The 16,392-nt window shown below is 35.9% G+C and overlaps 1 protein-coding gene across 1 annotated transcript in view; it reads left to right on the top strand.

The window, feature by feature from the left end:
• LOC132544446 (uncharacterized) overlaps positions 1-16,392 on the top strand; it is a 250,740-nt gene that overhangs the window by 143,111 nt on the left and 91,237 nt on the right. Inside the window, 21 exon segments of the mRNA XM_060208080.1 lie at positions 2,261-2,833; positions 2,977-3,027; positions 3,365-3,406; positions 4,046-4,609; positions 4,990-5,043; positions 5,658-6,263; positions 6,479-6,529; positions 6,746-6,787; positions 7,091-7,654; positions 8,705-9,310; positions 9,526-9,576; positions 9,868-9,909; positions 10,213-10,776; positions 11,156-11,209; positions 11,831-12,436; positions 12,652-12,702; positions 12,994-13,035; positions 13,339-13,902; positions 14,953-15,567; positions 15,772-15,822; positions 16,114-16,155. Coding sequence (XP_060064063.1) covers positions 2,261-2,833; positions 2,977-3,027; positions 3,365-3,406; positions 4,046-4,609; positions 4,990-5,043; positions 5,658-6,263; positions 6,479-6,529; positions 6,746-6,787; positions 7,091-7,654; positions 8,705-9,310; positions 9,526-9,576; positions 9,868-9,909; positions 10,213-10,776; positions 11,156-11,209; positions 11,831-12,436; positions 12,652-12,702; positions 12,994-13,035; positions 13,339-13,902; positions 14,953-15,567; positions 15,772-15,822; positions 16,114-16,155 — 5,835 coding nt within the window.

Below are 16,392 nucleotides of genomic sequence, written 5' to 3'. Positions count from 1 at the left end.
TAACCAACAGGTTTATCAAGTACAGATCCCCCGATCATTACGACTCCTACCACGACAACTGAAAGAGGTAAACCTAGCATTGGTCCGATAATCTGGATACCTTCTACTAACAAATATCTCGATTTAGCAATAATCGCATCGCTAATTATTACTTATTCTGAAGATTTCAGAGAAGTCATGTTCATGAAGATATATATATAAAAACAATTGACATTAGTGCGTTGTTGAACATAGCTTCAAGATTATATAACACTGTTATTAGATAATTAGATAGCATAAATAGTTGAATACGGAACTACTTGAGACATTTGGAATGAACGAAAACACATAATCTTTGAAAATATAAATGTTACTTCATGCAATATGTATACAAATGATATGTTGAATAGATATTTGAGTACGTAATTATAAATAAGATATTCTACAAAAGAAATTTAGACCAAAACTTCAGATGCTGTTTTTCATTTTATTATTTCATTTTTCTGTATTTATATATTAATATGATTACATAAAATATATTTTACATAATGATATATTGTTCAAAATGTTAACATCATATTATGAAATAAAACAGCTTTGTTTAATTGTGAGATAAATTATAGGTAATGTGCTTAATACATGTGAAAACATGAAATGTATATAATTATAAGGTATTCGTGTGATTTTCAATGTGTTTACGTGACCTACGTCTGTTTATTTTCTAACTGCATGTTTGTTAAGTAAGGAAGCATGCATTTCCATGTTTGTTTCCCATCTGTGATCATTAGACATCAGAATCAAACAGTATCGATTGGTGTTAGGGATTTTTGTTCCATGTTCTTTCCTTTTTCTGGAAATGATTTTTACTGCAGAATGTTGCATGAATTTTGCTGTTCCATGCAAACGCGTGGTTTTTGTTTGTTTGTATTTAAGATTTTCCTTGTAAATGCTGTCTTCGTTGATTCATGTTCTGTCAATCGTAAGTGTACCAACGTGTATTATTTGCAAGATCTTATCTTGTTAAAGAAAACACATGAAAATGTTGAGGCATAACACATATAGTTAGGTTTAATGGAATTTCGTTGATAAAACTAATTGTATATATTTACACGATTTAGCATCAACACTGTCTCTCCCTGTGCTAATTATACATTTACCTGATATAGTGATTATTCAGTTATTGTTATTTTATCGACAACATGCTAATTTCGCCCTCAGTCATTGTTATATGTGCAGTATTGTTTTAAAACTGTAGATAGTATAACACATAGATAAAACAGCAATTTTCGAAAAGTAGGTCACGGCGACCTAGGTAGTATTGTTCTTTCTGAATTGAGGGTTTATATATTGTATACTTGTAAACTTCTTGGCATATATGAAGCATTATATGACACCGAACAATTGATTGTGAATTCCCTCATATTCACAGGGTTTTTTTCTCAGCAAACTTAATCTCCGAACTGTTCTAAAATGTAATTAAACACCTGTCCCCGGCGAAGCAAGAATTAATATTCCTTTTCAATATAATTCATTTTACTTTTCATACATTAAGTAATCTAATCAAGTCTGGAATAACAGATGTTGTAGTCCTTCACAAAAACGCAGTTTTGAAGTAAGATATTACGATATAATTAAACCTCTTATCAACTTTCTGACTCGAAATGTTATGTACTATTTCTCTAAAGAATTGATTTTATAATTATATACTCAACATAAGCGAAATAAACATTTTTAAACACTGTAATATTTATTTAGTAAACTTTTACTCGTTATATGTTTGCATCTTAATACCATATCTTTATATGTAAAATAATGTTAAAATTTGTTATATTATGTCATCATGATAAACTGCCTCACAAATTCCATTGTGGTATGATAATGTTAAACAAATGTTAAGTATCAAAAATATAAAAGTATTAAGATGGCGACAATTTTGAAAACTTTTCACAGGTACTTCAAGAACTTCTGGGTACAACAGTTGGGATTTGAATTAAAAAAAACTTAAGCTACAATATGGTCACCTGTATATGAATTGACAAAAGTTTACTGTGTTAATTGTGTTCCAAAAAATCAGAAATAATTGTTTTAGGAAAACATGTTACAATGAAAACAAACATTAAAAACGTTAAGAAATAGAAGGTTTCTATCTTTTAAAACAACGATATTAAGGAAAGGGGTGATATTTCATTATTGAATTCGTCTCTATATATATTTTCAATGAATAATGTTATCAATACTTTGAATATATAGTTTTTATGTAATACATATGTTGCTTTTGTAGTGACCGATGCCCCGACTCCTCCTCCACGCGCCTTCGACCTCGTCATTGTCCTTGACTCTTCGGTCAGTCCAGCACAGTGGCAGTGGATACGACAATATGCTAAGATGGTCGCTGGACAGCTTAGCATTGACAATGAAAAATTCCGAGTAGGCCTTCTACGATATAGTACCAACCAGGCCGCCCAATTCCAGCTGGACGATTACTTAACCAGGGATGGTGTTGTGTCTGCTATTGACAATGTCCAGTACCAGCCCGGGGAGACCAATACTGTAGGCGCTTTAGATTATGTTAGAAAGGAGATGTTCAAACCAGATAATGGTGACAGAGATTTTGCAAGAAATTTTATTCTTTTGATCACTGGAAATGACAACAGCACTGATAGGTATGGGGCATTCCGTGCCGCAGAGAAAAATGAAGACGACGGAAACTATTTGTTCACTGTTGGGGTTGGACTCCAGGATCCTAGCGAACTGGCCGAGGTATCTTCACATCCTCTGGAGGAATACCAGCGTCTTTTCTTGATATCAGACCGACCAGAGGACATCGATGACGAGTTAGCAATGCTAGAAGCACGTAAGTGTATACAGTCGAACCTCAATATCTCGAAGCAAACGGGAACATTGGAAACCTTGAGTTATCCGAGTATTCGATTGAAGTGAGATTGGTGCGGTTATTCTTTTTTGTGATATTTTAAAACTTTATGTGTCTTATTGCAGTACCAGAAAATCCACCGGACGGATTCCGCTTGCGACCATATCCTCCACCTTGTAAGATGATTTTCTTTCTCTTCTCTTAAAGTATTTTAAATAGAACTGTCTCCATCTTGTGGAACAGAAACCATTACACTCTTATTTCAACTTGTAGTTTTATTTCCGATTATTCCTGGTTATACAAAATAAGCCTGGGGATGGGAGGGAATTGTATTGATATTTCCTATCAACTAAGGAGCACTACGTAGGTAATGCATTTTCAAAACATATTAAACAATTAACGTACAAACAAGACTGAAAATGACGGGGATGCGTTACCCTTACTTTATGCTCGTCAGTAAATATAATAAATTGTCCATACATTTTGTTATAATATTCTTTTTCTTCTTTTTAGCTACCACACCTATACCGATCACGCTACCGCCACCAGTGTCAGGTAAATAAATACATTCCATTAAAAGTATAGGTCGGGCGTTATATTAACAATACTTTGTTACTCTTTCATACAAACAACGATTAACATCACATCTTTTTATTCTAAAAATATCGTTTCGTGGGCCTCGTCAATATGATCATGGTGGTATTGACGATTTCTGATAAAAATAAACCATCTATATCTTTTTGTTGATGAAATGCATATCCATGAGTAGATCAAAACGAAGACATTGACAAAAGGTTTTTCTTAAGCAGCAATTATGAAAATTGACTTTTACAATTACAATAAACATAATAATGACAAGGTAACGCACAAACACATCTCAATCACCACTCACACAAAAGAAACCTTCCCATCGCTCGTGTTCCTGATCTACTTGCCTTATCCCATATCTCACAATTCACGTAATTCTCATCAAGATTATTCTAAATATACTCAGTAATAATCTAGATGATTCTAATTATTTGCTTATCAAGTGAGGATCTTCTGAATTTATAACATGTGTATGATGATTTACAGATTCCAATTTCACTGCATATTCTGTTCGTTAAATGTTGTATTTCACATGTGCTACAGGTAATTCATTTCAACTTATACATTGCTTTGCATTCAAATTCTCACAAAATGCTGTCATTGCAGATTGTGCACTGTCTAAGGTTGACTTGATCATTATCATTGATGCCTCCACCAGTGTAGGGCAGGAAAACTTCGAGAAAATGCTGGCTTTCTGTAAGGATTTCCTCAGGAACGCCGACATTGACTCTGGAAACGTACGTGTCGGTGCTTTGATCTACAGTTCCGGGGTAGAAATTCAATTCAATCTCAATACGTTTTCAACAAAAGCTGATGTAAACCAGGCTATCGATGAAATTCCCTATATCTATGGAAGTACCAACACAGCTGACGCCTTGCTGACGATGAGGAACATGTTCAATGCTGCCGACGGAGACCGTGCTGACGTTCCCAACATCTGTATCATCTTAACAGACGGTGTATCCAATATCAACTCCCGGAGAACCATTCCGGAAGCGGACCGGGCCAGGGATGCAGACATACATGTATATGCCATCGGTATCGGCCTGAAAGACACGAAGGAGTTAGACGGTATCGCTAACAAACCCTCATCGGAAAACAGCTTCAACGTTCAGACGTTTGACGAGCTGAACGCTCTCAGTGACCAAGTATTCTCGTCTTTATGTCCAGGTATTTATTGAGAATTTTTTTAAAATACTTTATCGATATCAACTATTTTTTCACGGCACAAGTGTGTTCCTCACAGCTTAAATTTGTTCAATGTATGACTTATCACACATCTTTATATGTTTTACGTGTCGTCTTTTTGTCAGGTATATATCTTTGTGTTTTCCCTTTCCATGAAAGTAATGCACTTCGCACTTTGCACCATTGATATGCACTTGATCCTGTTTTGTGTTAATACATGTTATTTGTTTTAATCTTATACTTTATGTCATGGCGATCAATTATATACAATATTTGTCATGAAAATGACATTTGTTAATGTATTCGTTGACGTGTTTTTTTGTAATGTTTTGTCTGTCTTCATGTCTGTGTACTGAATGCAGGTTTTAAACGTGAAGAACAGTTTCCAAGTTCTACAGCAACACCTTTACCAAGAGGTAATACTTACATGTGTATAATTGTGCAAAAATCTATAAGATGCTCAATTTTGAAATATGTCCTATATGATGGAATGGTTAAATATATGAAATTAGCACCGCCCCTTCATTAATGGATTATCGAAAGTATAATTAATCATATTTTGATCATAGTTGATATGATACAACAAATACATATACAACGTCTAAAATGTTATACCAAAAAACTCGTCTTACAGTTGTTGTCAACAAACACTGTTTGTCACTAAATGATATAAATAGCACTGCCGTAATCTGTGTTCTCTATCACAACAATATCTTATTATTTGAGATTTTTCCTTTCTCGTCCTTTGTTTGTTTTCTTCTTTACTCTTACTATGAACGTCATTGTAACTTATCTTGTTTTAGTTTTGTAACACTTTTAAAATGTTTAATGATACGAGAAATTCGTTTATCAATCAACACCATTTCCAGACCACTGAAATTCAGTTATCCAATTGCTTTATTTTTGGTGTTTTATTTTTATGTAAAGCACAAGATAAAATATGTTATAATAAATTTTGTTCTCTTGAAGAGTAGGAACATTGTTCACCTTAATTGTTTCCTTTTGTAATTAATATCAATGTGAATTTCAGTTACCGATGCTCCAACCACCACCACTACAACGACTACACCAGCACCTACACCTCCTCCCAGAGCCTTTGATCTTATCATGGTGTTAGATTCTTCGGTGACACCAGAGAAGTTCGAATGGATCCGGAACTATGCCAAAATGGTCGCTGGTCGACTAAGTATTGACAATGAGAAGTTCCGAGTAGGTCTCCTTAGGTACAGTACTGATCAGGCCGCCCAATTCCAGCTGGACGATTACTTGACAAAGGATGGTGTTGTGGCTGCCATGGACGATATCCAGTATCAGCCAGGGGAGACCAACACCGCGGCTGCTTTAGATTATGTGAGAACGGAGATGTTCAGACCTGACAATGGCGACAGAGATTTTGCAAGAAACTTTATTCTCTTGATTACCGGAAATGACGAAAGCACTGATAGGTACGAAGCATTCCGGGCTGCAGAGAAAAATGAAAATGACGGTAATTACTTATTCACGGTTGGAGTCGGACTCCGAGACCACAGTGAACTGGACGAGGTGTCGTCACATCCACTGGAGGAATACCAACGTCTGTTCCTTATATCTGACCGACCAGAGGATATCGACGACGAACTGGCAATGTTAGAAGCATGTAAGTGATGCGTTCATATCCTGATTTAATTGAAATTTTTATTAATGAAATATCTTCTCATCGTCGTTTGAGGTATGTGTGCAATGATTGCGATATCACAATTTGATTTCTCAATAAAAATTGTTTAGTTCAGTGTGGGAATTATGTCTTAGTTTCCTTTGAAAATATCAATACCTTTCCGTCATTAGTTAATTGATATTCTAATTTCATTTTAGTACCTGAGGATCCTCCAGATGGTTTCCGCGGACGACCATATCCTCCTCCAAGTAAGACTATGTTTTTGGTTTATCCACATTGATAACAAAATGATGCATAACACGAGATATAGCTATTGAATACATGAAAAGTATAACATTCTTAATGTCGCCACCATGCATAACTTTGGCTATTGTTCTAGATCGTCCAGCTAACATGCGTGATTTTCCAGCTAAAGACTATCCACGAAAATATTATTAAGTATGAGTATTTTTGTATCCTTACAGCAACGACCCCTCTGCCGATAACTTTACCACCGCCTGTGTCTGGTATGTCACGTAGAATCATCAATTTGTTTCAATAGTACTTTTGCAAATAAACTAACGATTAAAAAACACTGATATCATTCAATTTTGGGACCAAACTACAACCACCAAAGTTGTTTTTTCAGTCAGTATCTTATATGGTTGTTATATACAATATATATATTAAAATCAGTTTTCACTCAACAATCCTATTGATTCGTTCAAAATTTTAAGTATAAAACGCCGTAATTCAAAGAGATATTATGGGAAAAGGTTATAGGATATGATTTTTACATATATATCTATTTCATTTTATTTCCTATGCAGATTGCGCTTTGTCTAAGGTCGATCTGATTATCATCATCGATGCCTCCACCAGTGTAGGACAAGGAAACTTCGAGAAAATGCTGGCTTTCTGTAAGGATTTCCTCAGGAACGCCGACATTGACTCTGGTAACGTACGTGTCGGTGCTTTGATCTACAGTTCCGGGGTAGAAATTCAATTCAATCTCAATACGTTTTCAACAAAGGCTGATGTAAACCAGGCTATCGATGAAATTCCCTATATCTATGGAAGTACCAACACAGCTGACGCCTTGCTGACGATGAGGAACATGTTCAATGCTGCTGACGGAGACCGTGCTGACGTTCCCAACATCTGTATCATCTTAACAGACGGTGTATCCAATATCAACTCCCGGAGAACCATTCCGGAAGCGGACCGGGCCAGGGATGCAGACATACATGTATATGCCATCGGTATCGGCCTGAAAGACACGAAGGAGTTAGACGGTATCGCTAACAAACCCTCATCGGAAAACAGCTTCAACGTTCAGACGTTTGACGAGCTGAACGCTCTCAGTGACCAAGTATTCTCGTCTTTATGTCCAGGTATTTATTGAGAATTTTTTTTAAATACTTTATCAATATCAACTATTCTATCACGGCACAAGTGTGTTCCTCACAGCTTAAATTTGTTCAATGTATGATTTATCACACATCTTTATATGTTTTACGTGTCGTCTTTTTGTCAGGTATATATCTTTGTGTTTTCTCTTTCCATGAAAGTAATGCACTTCGCACTTTGCACCATTGATATGCACTTGATCCTGTTTTGTGTTAATACATGTTATTTGTTTTAATCTTATACTTTATGTCATGGCGATCAATTATATACAATATTTGTCATGAAAATGACATTTGTTAATGTATTCGTTGACGTGTTTTTTGTAATGTTTTGTCTGTCTTCATGTCTGTGTACTGAATGCAGGTTTTAAACGTGAAGAACAGTTTCCAAGTTCTACAGCAACACCTTTACCAAGAGGTAATACTTACATGTGTAAAATTGTGAAAATTTTTTAAAATGCTCAATTTTGAAATATTTTCTATATGATGGAATGGTTAAATATATGAAATTAGCACTGCCCCTTCGTTAATGGATTATCGAAAGTATAATTAATCATATTTTGATCATAGTTGATATGATACAACAAATACATATACAACGTCTAAAATGTTATACCAAAAAACTCGTCTTACAGTTGTTGTCAACAAACACTGTTTGTCACTAAATGATAAAAATAGCACTGCCGTAATCTGTGTTCTCTATCACAACAATATCTTATTATTTGAGATTTTTCCTTTCTCGTCCTTTGTTTGTTTGTTTTCTTCTTTACTCTTACTATGAACGTCATTGTAACTTATCTTGTTTTAGTTTTGTAACACTTTTAAAATGTTTAATGATACGAGAAATTCGTTTATCAATCAACACCATTTCCAGACCACTGAAATTCAGTTATCCAATTGCTTTGTTTTTGGTGTTTTATTTTTATGTAAAGCACAAGATAAAATATGTTATAATAAATTTTATACTCTTGAAGAGTAGGAGCATTGTTCACCTTAATTGTTTCCTTTTGTAATTAATATCAATGTGAATTTCAGTTACCGATGCTCCAACCACCACCACTACAACGACTACACCAGCACCTACACCTCCTCCCAGAGCCTTTGATCTTATCATGGTGTTAGATTCTTCGGTGACACCAGAGAAGTTCGAATGGATCCGGAACTATGCCAAAATGGTCGCTGGTCGACTAAGTATTGACAATGAGAAGTTCCGAGTAGGTCTCCTTAGGTACAGTACTGATCAGGCCGCCCAATTCCAGCTGGACGATTACTTGACAAAGGATGGCGTTGTGGCTGCCATGGACGATATCCAGTATCGGCCAGGGGAGACCAACACCGCGGCTGCTTTAGATTATGTGAGAACGGAGATGTTCAGACCTGACAATGGCGACAGAGATTTTGCAAGAAACTTTATTCTCTTGATTACCGGAAATGACGAAAGCACTGATAGGTACGAAGCATTCCGGGCTGCAGAGAAAAATGAAAATGACGGTAATTACTTATTCACGGTTGGAGTCGGACTCCGAGACCACAGTGAACTGGACGAGGTGTCGTCACATCCACTGGAGGAATACCAACGTCTATTCCTTATATCTGACCGACCAGAGGATATCGACGACGAACTGGCAATGTTAGAAGCATGTAAGTGATGCGTTCATATCCTGATTTAATTGAAATTTTTATTAATGAAATATCTTCTCATCGTCGTTTGAGGTATGTGTGCAATGACTGCAATATCACAATTTGATTTTTCATTAAAAATTGTTTAGTTCAGTGTGGGAATTATGTCTTAGTTTCCTTTGAAAATATCAATACCTTTCCGTCATTAGTTAATTGATATTCTAATTTCATTTTAGTACCTGAGGATCCTCCAGATGGTTTCCGCGGACGACCATATCCTCCTCCAAGTAAGACTATGTTTTTGGTTTATCCACATTGATATCAAAATCATGCATAACACGAGATATAGCTATTGAATACATGAAAAGTATAACATTCTTAATGTCGCCACCATGCACAACTTGGGGTATTGTTCTACATCGTCCAGCTAACATGCGTGAATTTCCAGCTAAAGACTATCCACGAAAATATGATTCAGCGAATAAGTTTTCAGTTGTAATCCTTATGTTTATACAAGTGATGTCAACAAATGTCTCTTTTCTCGAAATGAAGTTATAAGTAATTTTGTATCCTTACAGCAACGACCCCTCTGCCGATAACTTTACCACCGCCTGTGTCTGGTATGTCACGTAGAATCATCAATTTGTTTCAATAGTACTTTTGCAAATAAACTAGCGATTAAAAAACACTGATATCATTCAATTTTGGGACCAAACTACAACCACCAAAGTTGTTTTTTCAGTCAGTATCTTATATGGTTGTTATATACAATATATATATTAAAATCAGTTTTCACTCAACAATTCTATTGATTCGTTCAAAATTTTAAGTATAAAACGCCGTAATTCAAAGAGATATTATGGGAAAAGGTTATAGGATATGATTTTTACATATATATCTATTTCATTTTATTTCCTATGCAGATTGCGCTTTGTCTAAGGTCGATCTGATTATCATCATCGATGCCTCCACCAGTGTAGGACAAGGAAACTTCGATAAAATGCTGGCTTTCTGTAAGGATTTCCTCAGGAACGCCGACATTGACTCTGGTAACGTACGTGTCGGTGCTTTGATCTACAGTTCCGGGGTAGAAATTCAATTCAATCTCAATACGTTTTCAACAAAAGCTGATGTAAACCAGGCTATCGATGAAATTCCCTATATCTATGGAAGTACCAACACAGCTGACGCCTTGCTGACGATGAGGAACATGTTCAATGCTGCTGACGGAGACCGTGCTGACGTTCCCAACATCTGTATCATCTTAACAGACGGTGTATCCAATATCAACTCCCGGAGAACCATTCCGGAAGCGGACCGGGCCAGGGATGCAGACATACATGTATATGCCATCGGTATCGGCCTGAAAGACACGAAGGAGTTAGACGGTATCGCTAACAAACCCTCATCGGAAAACAGCTTCAACGTTCAGACGTTTGACGAGCTGAACGCTCTCAGTGACCAAGTATTCTCGTCTTTATGTCCAGGTATTTATTGAGAATTTTTTAAAAATACTTTATCGATATCAACTATTCTATCACGGCACAAGTGTGTTCCTCACAGCTTAAATTTGTTCAATGTATGATTTATCACACATCTTTATATGTTTTACGTGTCGTCTTTTTGTCAGGTATATATCTTTGTGTTTTCTCTTTCCATGAAAGTAATGCACTTCGCACTTTGCACCATTGATATGCACTTGATCCTGTTTTGTGTTAATACATGTTATTTGTTTTAATCTTATACTTTATGTAATGGCGATCAATTATATACAATATTTGTCATGAAAATGACATTTGTTAATGTATTCGTTGACGTGTTTTTTGTAATGTTTTGTCTGTCTTCATGTCTGTGTACTGAATGCAGGTTTTAAACGTGAAGAACAGTTTCCAAGTTCTACAGCAACACCTTTACCAAGAGGTAATACTTACATGTGTAAAATTGTGAAAATTTTTTAAAATGCTCAATTTTGAAATATTTTCTATATGATGGAATGGTTAAATATATGAAATTAGCACTGCCCCTTCATTAATGGATTATCGAAAGTATAATTAATCATATTTTGATCATAGTTGATATGATACAACAAATACATATACAACGTCTAAAATGTTATACCAAAAAACTCGTCTTACAGTTGTTGTCAACAAACACTGTTTGTCACTAAATGATAAAAATAGCACTGCCGTAATCTGTGTTCTCTATCACAACAATATCTTATTATTTGAGATTTTTCCTTTCTCGTCCTTTGTTTGTTTGTTTGTTTTCTTCTTTACTCTTACTATGAACGTCATTGTAACTTATCTTGTTTTAGTTTTGTAACACTTTTAAAATGTTTAATGATACGAGAAATTCGTTTATCAATCAACACCATTTCCAGACCACTGAAATTCAGTTATCCAATTGCTTTGTTTTTGGTGTTTTATTTTTATGTAAAGCACAAGATAAAATATGTTATAATAAATTTTATACTCTTGAAGAGTAGGAGCATTGTTCACCTTAATTGTTTCCTTTTGTAATTAATATCAATGTGAATTTCAGTTACCGATGCTCCAACCACCACCACTACAACGACTACACCAGCACCTACACCTCCTCCCAGAGCCTTTGATCTTATCATGGTGTTAGATTCTTCGGTGACACCAGAGAAGTTCGAATGGATCCGGAACTATGCCAAAATGGTCGCTGGTCGACTAAGTATTGACAATGAGAAGTTCCGAGTAGGTCTCCTTAGGTACAGTACTGATCAGGCCGCCCAATTCCAGCTGGACGATTACTTGACAAAGGATGGCGTTGTGGCTGCCATGGACGATATCCAGTATCGGCCAGGGGAGACCAACACCGCGGCTGCTTTAGATTATGTGAGAACGGAGATGTTCAGACCTGACAATGGCGACAGAGATTTTGCAAGAAACTTTATTCTCTTGATTACCGGAAATGACGAAAGCACTGATAGGTACGAAGCATTCCGGGCTGCAGAGAAAAATGAAAATGACGGTAATTACTTATTCACGGTTGGAGTCGGACTCCGAGACCACAGTGAACTGGACGAGGTGTCGTCACATCCACTGGAGGAATACCAACGTCTATTCCTTATATCTGACCGACCAGAGGATATCGACGACGAACTGGCAATGTTAGAAGCATGTAAGTGATGCGTTCATATCCTGATTTAATTGAAATTTTTATTAATGAAATATCTTCTCATCGTCGTTTGAGGTATGTGTGCAATGACTGCAATATCACAATTTGATTTTTCATTAAAAATTGTTTAGTTCAGTGTGGGAATTATGTCTTAGTTTCCTTTGAAAATATCAATACCTTTCCGTCATTAGTTAATTGATATTCTAATTTCATTTTAGTACCTGAGGATCCTCCAGATGGTTTCCGCGGACGACCATATCCTCCTCCAAGTAAGACTATGTTTTTGGTTTATCCACATTGATATCAAAATCATGCATAACACGATATATAGCTATTGAATACATGAAAAGTATAACATTCTTAATGTCGCCACCATGCACAACTTGGGGTATTGTTCTACATCGTCCAGCTAACATGCGTGAATTTCCAGCTAAAGACTATCCACGAAAATATGATTCAGCGAATAAGTTTTCAGTTGTAATCCTTATGTTTATACAAGTGATGTCAACAAATGTCTCTTTTCTCGAAATGAAGTTATAAGTAATTTTGTATCCTTACAGCAACGACCCCTCTGCCGATAACTTTACCACCGCCTGTGTCTGGTATGTCACGTAGAATCATCAATTTGTTTCAATAGTACTTTTGCAAATAAACTAGCGATTAAAAAACACTGATATCATTCAATTTTGGGACCAAACTACAACCACCAAAGTTGTTTTTTCAGTCAGTATCTTATATGGTTGTTATATACAATATATATATTAAAATCAGTTTTCACTCAACAATTCTATTGATTCGTTCAAAATTTTAAGTATAAAACGCCGTAATTCAAAGAGATATTATGGGAAAAGGTTATAGGATATGATTTTTACATATATATCTATTTCATTTTATTTCCTATGCAGATTGCGCTTTGTCTAAGGTCGATCTGATTATCATCATCGATGCCTCCACCAGTGTAGGACAAGGAAACTTCGATAAAATGCTGGCTTTCTGTAAGGATTTCCTCAGGAACGCCGACATTGACTCTGGTAACGTACGTGTCGGTGCTTTGATCTACAGTTCCGGGGTAGAAATTCAATTCAATCTCAATACGTTTTCAACAAAAGCTGATGTAAACCAGGCTATCGATGAAATTCCCTATATCTATGGAAGTACCAACACAGCTGACGCCTTGCTGACGATGAGGAACATGTTCAATGCTGCTGATGGAGACCGTGCTGACGTTCCCAACATCTGTATCATCTTAACAGACGGTGTATCCAATATCAACTCCCGGAGAACCATTCCGGAAGCGGACCGGGCCAGGGATGCAGACATACATGTATATGCCATCGGTATCGGCCTGAAAGACACGAAGGAGTTAGACGGTATCGCTAACAAACCCTCATCGGAAAACAGCTTCAACGTTCAGACGTTTGACGAGCTGAACGCTCTCAGTGACCAAGTATTCTCGTCTTTATGTCCAGGTATTTATTGAGAATTTTTTTAAAATACTTTATCGATATCAACTATTCTATCACGGCACAAGTGTGTTCCTCACAGCTTAAATTTGTTCAATGTATGATCCATCACACATCTTTATATGTTTTACGTGTCGTCTTTTTGTCAGGTATATATCTTTGTGTTTTCTCTTTCCATGAAAGTAATGCACTTCGCACTTTGCACCATTGATATGCACTTGATCCTGTTTTGTGTTAATACATGTTATTTGTTTTAATCTTATACTTTATGTCATGGCGATCAATTATATACAATATTTGTCATGAAAATGACATTTGTTAATGTATTCGTTGACGTGTTTTTTGTAATGTTTTGTCTGTCTTCATGTCTGTGTACTGAATGCAGGTTTTAAACGTGAAGAACAGTTTCCAAGTTCTACAGCAACACCTTTACCAAGAGGTAATACTTACATGTGTAAAATTGTGAAAATTTTTTAAAATGCTCAATTTTGAAATATTTTCTATATGATGGAATGGTTAAATATATGAAATTAGCACTGCCCCTTCGTTTATGGATTATCGAAAGTATAATTAATCATATTTTGATCATAGTTGATATGATACAACAAATACATATACAACGTCTAAAATGTTATACCAAAAAACTCGTCTTACAGTTGTTGTCAACAAACACTGTTTGTCACTAAATGATAAAAATAGCACTGCCGTAATCTGTGTTCTCTATCACAACAATATCTTATTATTTGAGATTTTTCCTTTCTCGTCCTTTGTTTGTTTGTTTTCTTCTTTACTCTTACTATGAACGTCATTGTAACTTATCTTGTTTTAGTTTTGTAACACTTTTAAAATGTTTAATGATACGAGAAATTCGTTTATCAATCAACACCATTTCCAGACCACTGAAATTCAGTTATCCAATTGCTTTGTTTTTGGTGTTTTATTTTTATGTAAAGCACAAGATAAAATATGTTATAATAAATTTTATACTCTTGAAGAGTAGGAGCATTGTTCACCTTAATTGTTTCCTTTTGTAATTAATATCAATGTGAATTTCAGTTACCGATGCTCCAACCACCACCACTACAACGACTACACCAGCACCTACACCTCCTCCCAGAGCCTTTGATCTTATCATGGTGTTAGATTCTTCGGTGACACCAGAGAAGTTCGAATGGATCCGGAACTATGCCAAAATGGTCGCTGGTCGACTAAGTATTGACAATGAGAAGTTCCGAGTAGGTCTCCTTAGGTACAGTACTGATCAGGCCGCCCAATTCCAGCTGGACGATTACTTGACAAAGGATGGCGTTGTGGCTGCCATGGACGATATCCAGTATCAGCCAGGGGAGACCAACACCGCGGCTGCTTTAGATTATGTGAGAACGGAGATGTTCAGACCTGACAATGGCGACAGAGATTTTGCAAGAAACTTTATTCTCTTGATTACCGGAAATGACGAAAGCACTGATAGGTACGAAGCATTCCGGGCTGCAGAGAAAAATGAAAATGACGGTAATTACTTATTCACGGTTGGAGTCGGACTCCGAGACCACAGTGAACTGGACGAGGTGTCGTCACATCCACTGGAGGAATACCAACGTCTATTCCTTATATCTGACCGACCAGAGGATATCGACGACGAACTGAATGTTAGAAGCATGTAAGTGATGCGTTCATATCCTGATTTAATTGAAATTTTTATTAATGAAATATCTTCTCATCGTCGTTTGAGGTATGTGTGCAATGACTGCAATATCACAATTTGATTTTTCATTAAAAATTGTTTAGTTCAGTGTGGGAATTATGTCTTAGTTTCCTTTGAAAATATCAATACCTTTCCGTCATTAGTTAATTGATATTCTAATTTCATTTTAGTACCTGAGGATCCTCCAGATGGTTTCCGCGGACGACCATATCCTCCTCCAAGTAAGACTATGTTTTTGGTTTATCCACATTGATATCAAAATCATGCATAACACGAGATATAGCTATTGAATACATGAAAAGTATAACATTCTTAATGTCGCCACCATGCACAACTTGGGGTATTGTTCTACATCGTCCAGCTAACATGCGTGAATTTCCAGCTAAAGACTATCCACGAAAATATGATTCAGCGAATAAGTTTTCAGTTGTAATCCTTATGTTTATACAAGTGATGTCAACAAATGTCTCTTTTCTCGAAATGAAGTTATAAGTAATTTTGTATCCTTACAGCAACGACCCCTCTGCCGATAACTTTACCACCGCCTGTGTCTGGTATGTCACGTAGAATCATCAATTTGTTTCAATAGTACTTTTGCAAATAAACTAGCGATTAAAAAACACTGATATCATTCAATTTTGGGACCAAACTACAACCACCAAAGTTGTTTTTTCAGTCAGTATCTTATATGGTTGTTATATACAATATATATATTAAAATCAGTTTTCACTCAACAATTCTATTGATTCGTTCAAAATTTTAAGTATAAAACGCCGTAATTCAAAGAGATA

Source organism: Ylistrum balloti, unplaced genomic scaffold, assembly GCF_031769215.1.
Source record: "Ylistrum balloti isolate Yb309-2 unplaced genomic scaffold, AGI_CSIRO_Ybal_v1 Utg369560, whole genome shotgun sequence".
Lineage (NCBI taxonomy): Eukaryota > Metazoa > Mollusca > Bivalvia > Pectinida > Pectinidae > Ylistrum > Ylistrum balloti.
Note: the sequence above shows the minus strand (reverse complement) of the source record. Positions and strands in the feature narration are given on the sequence as shown.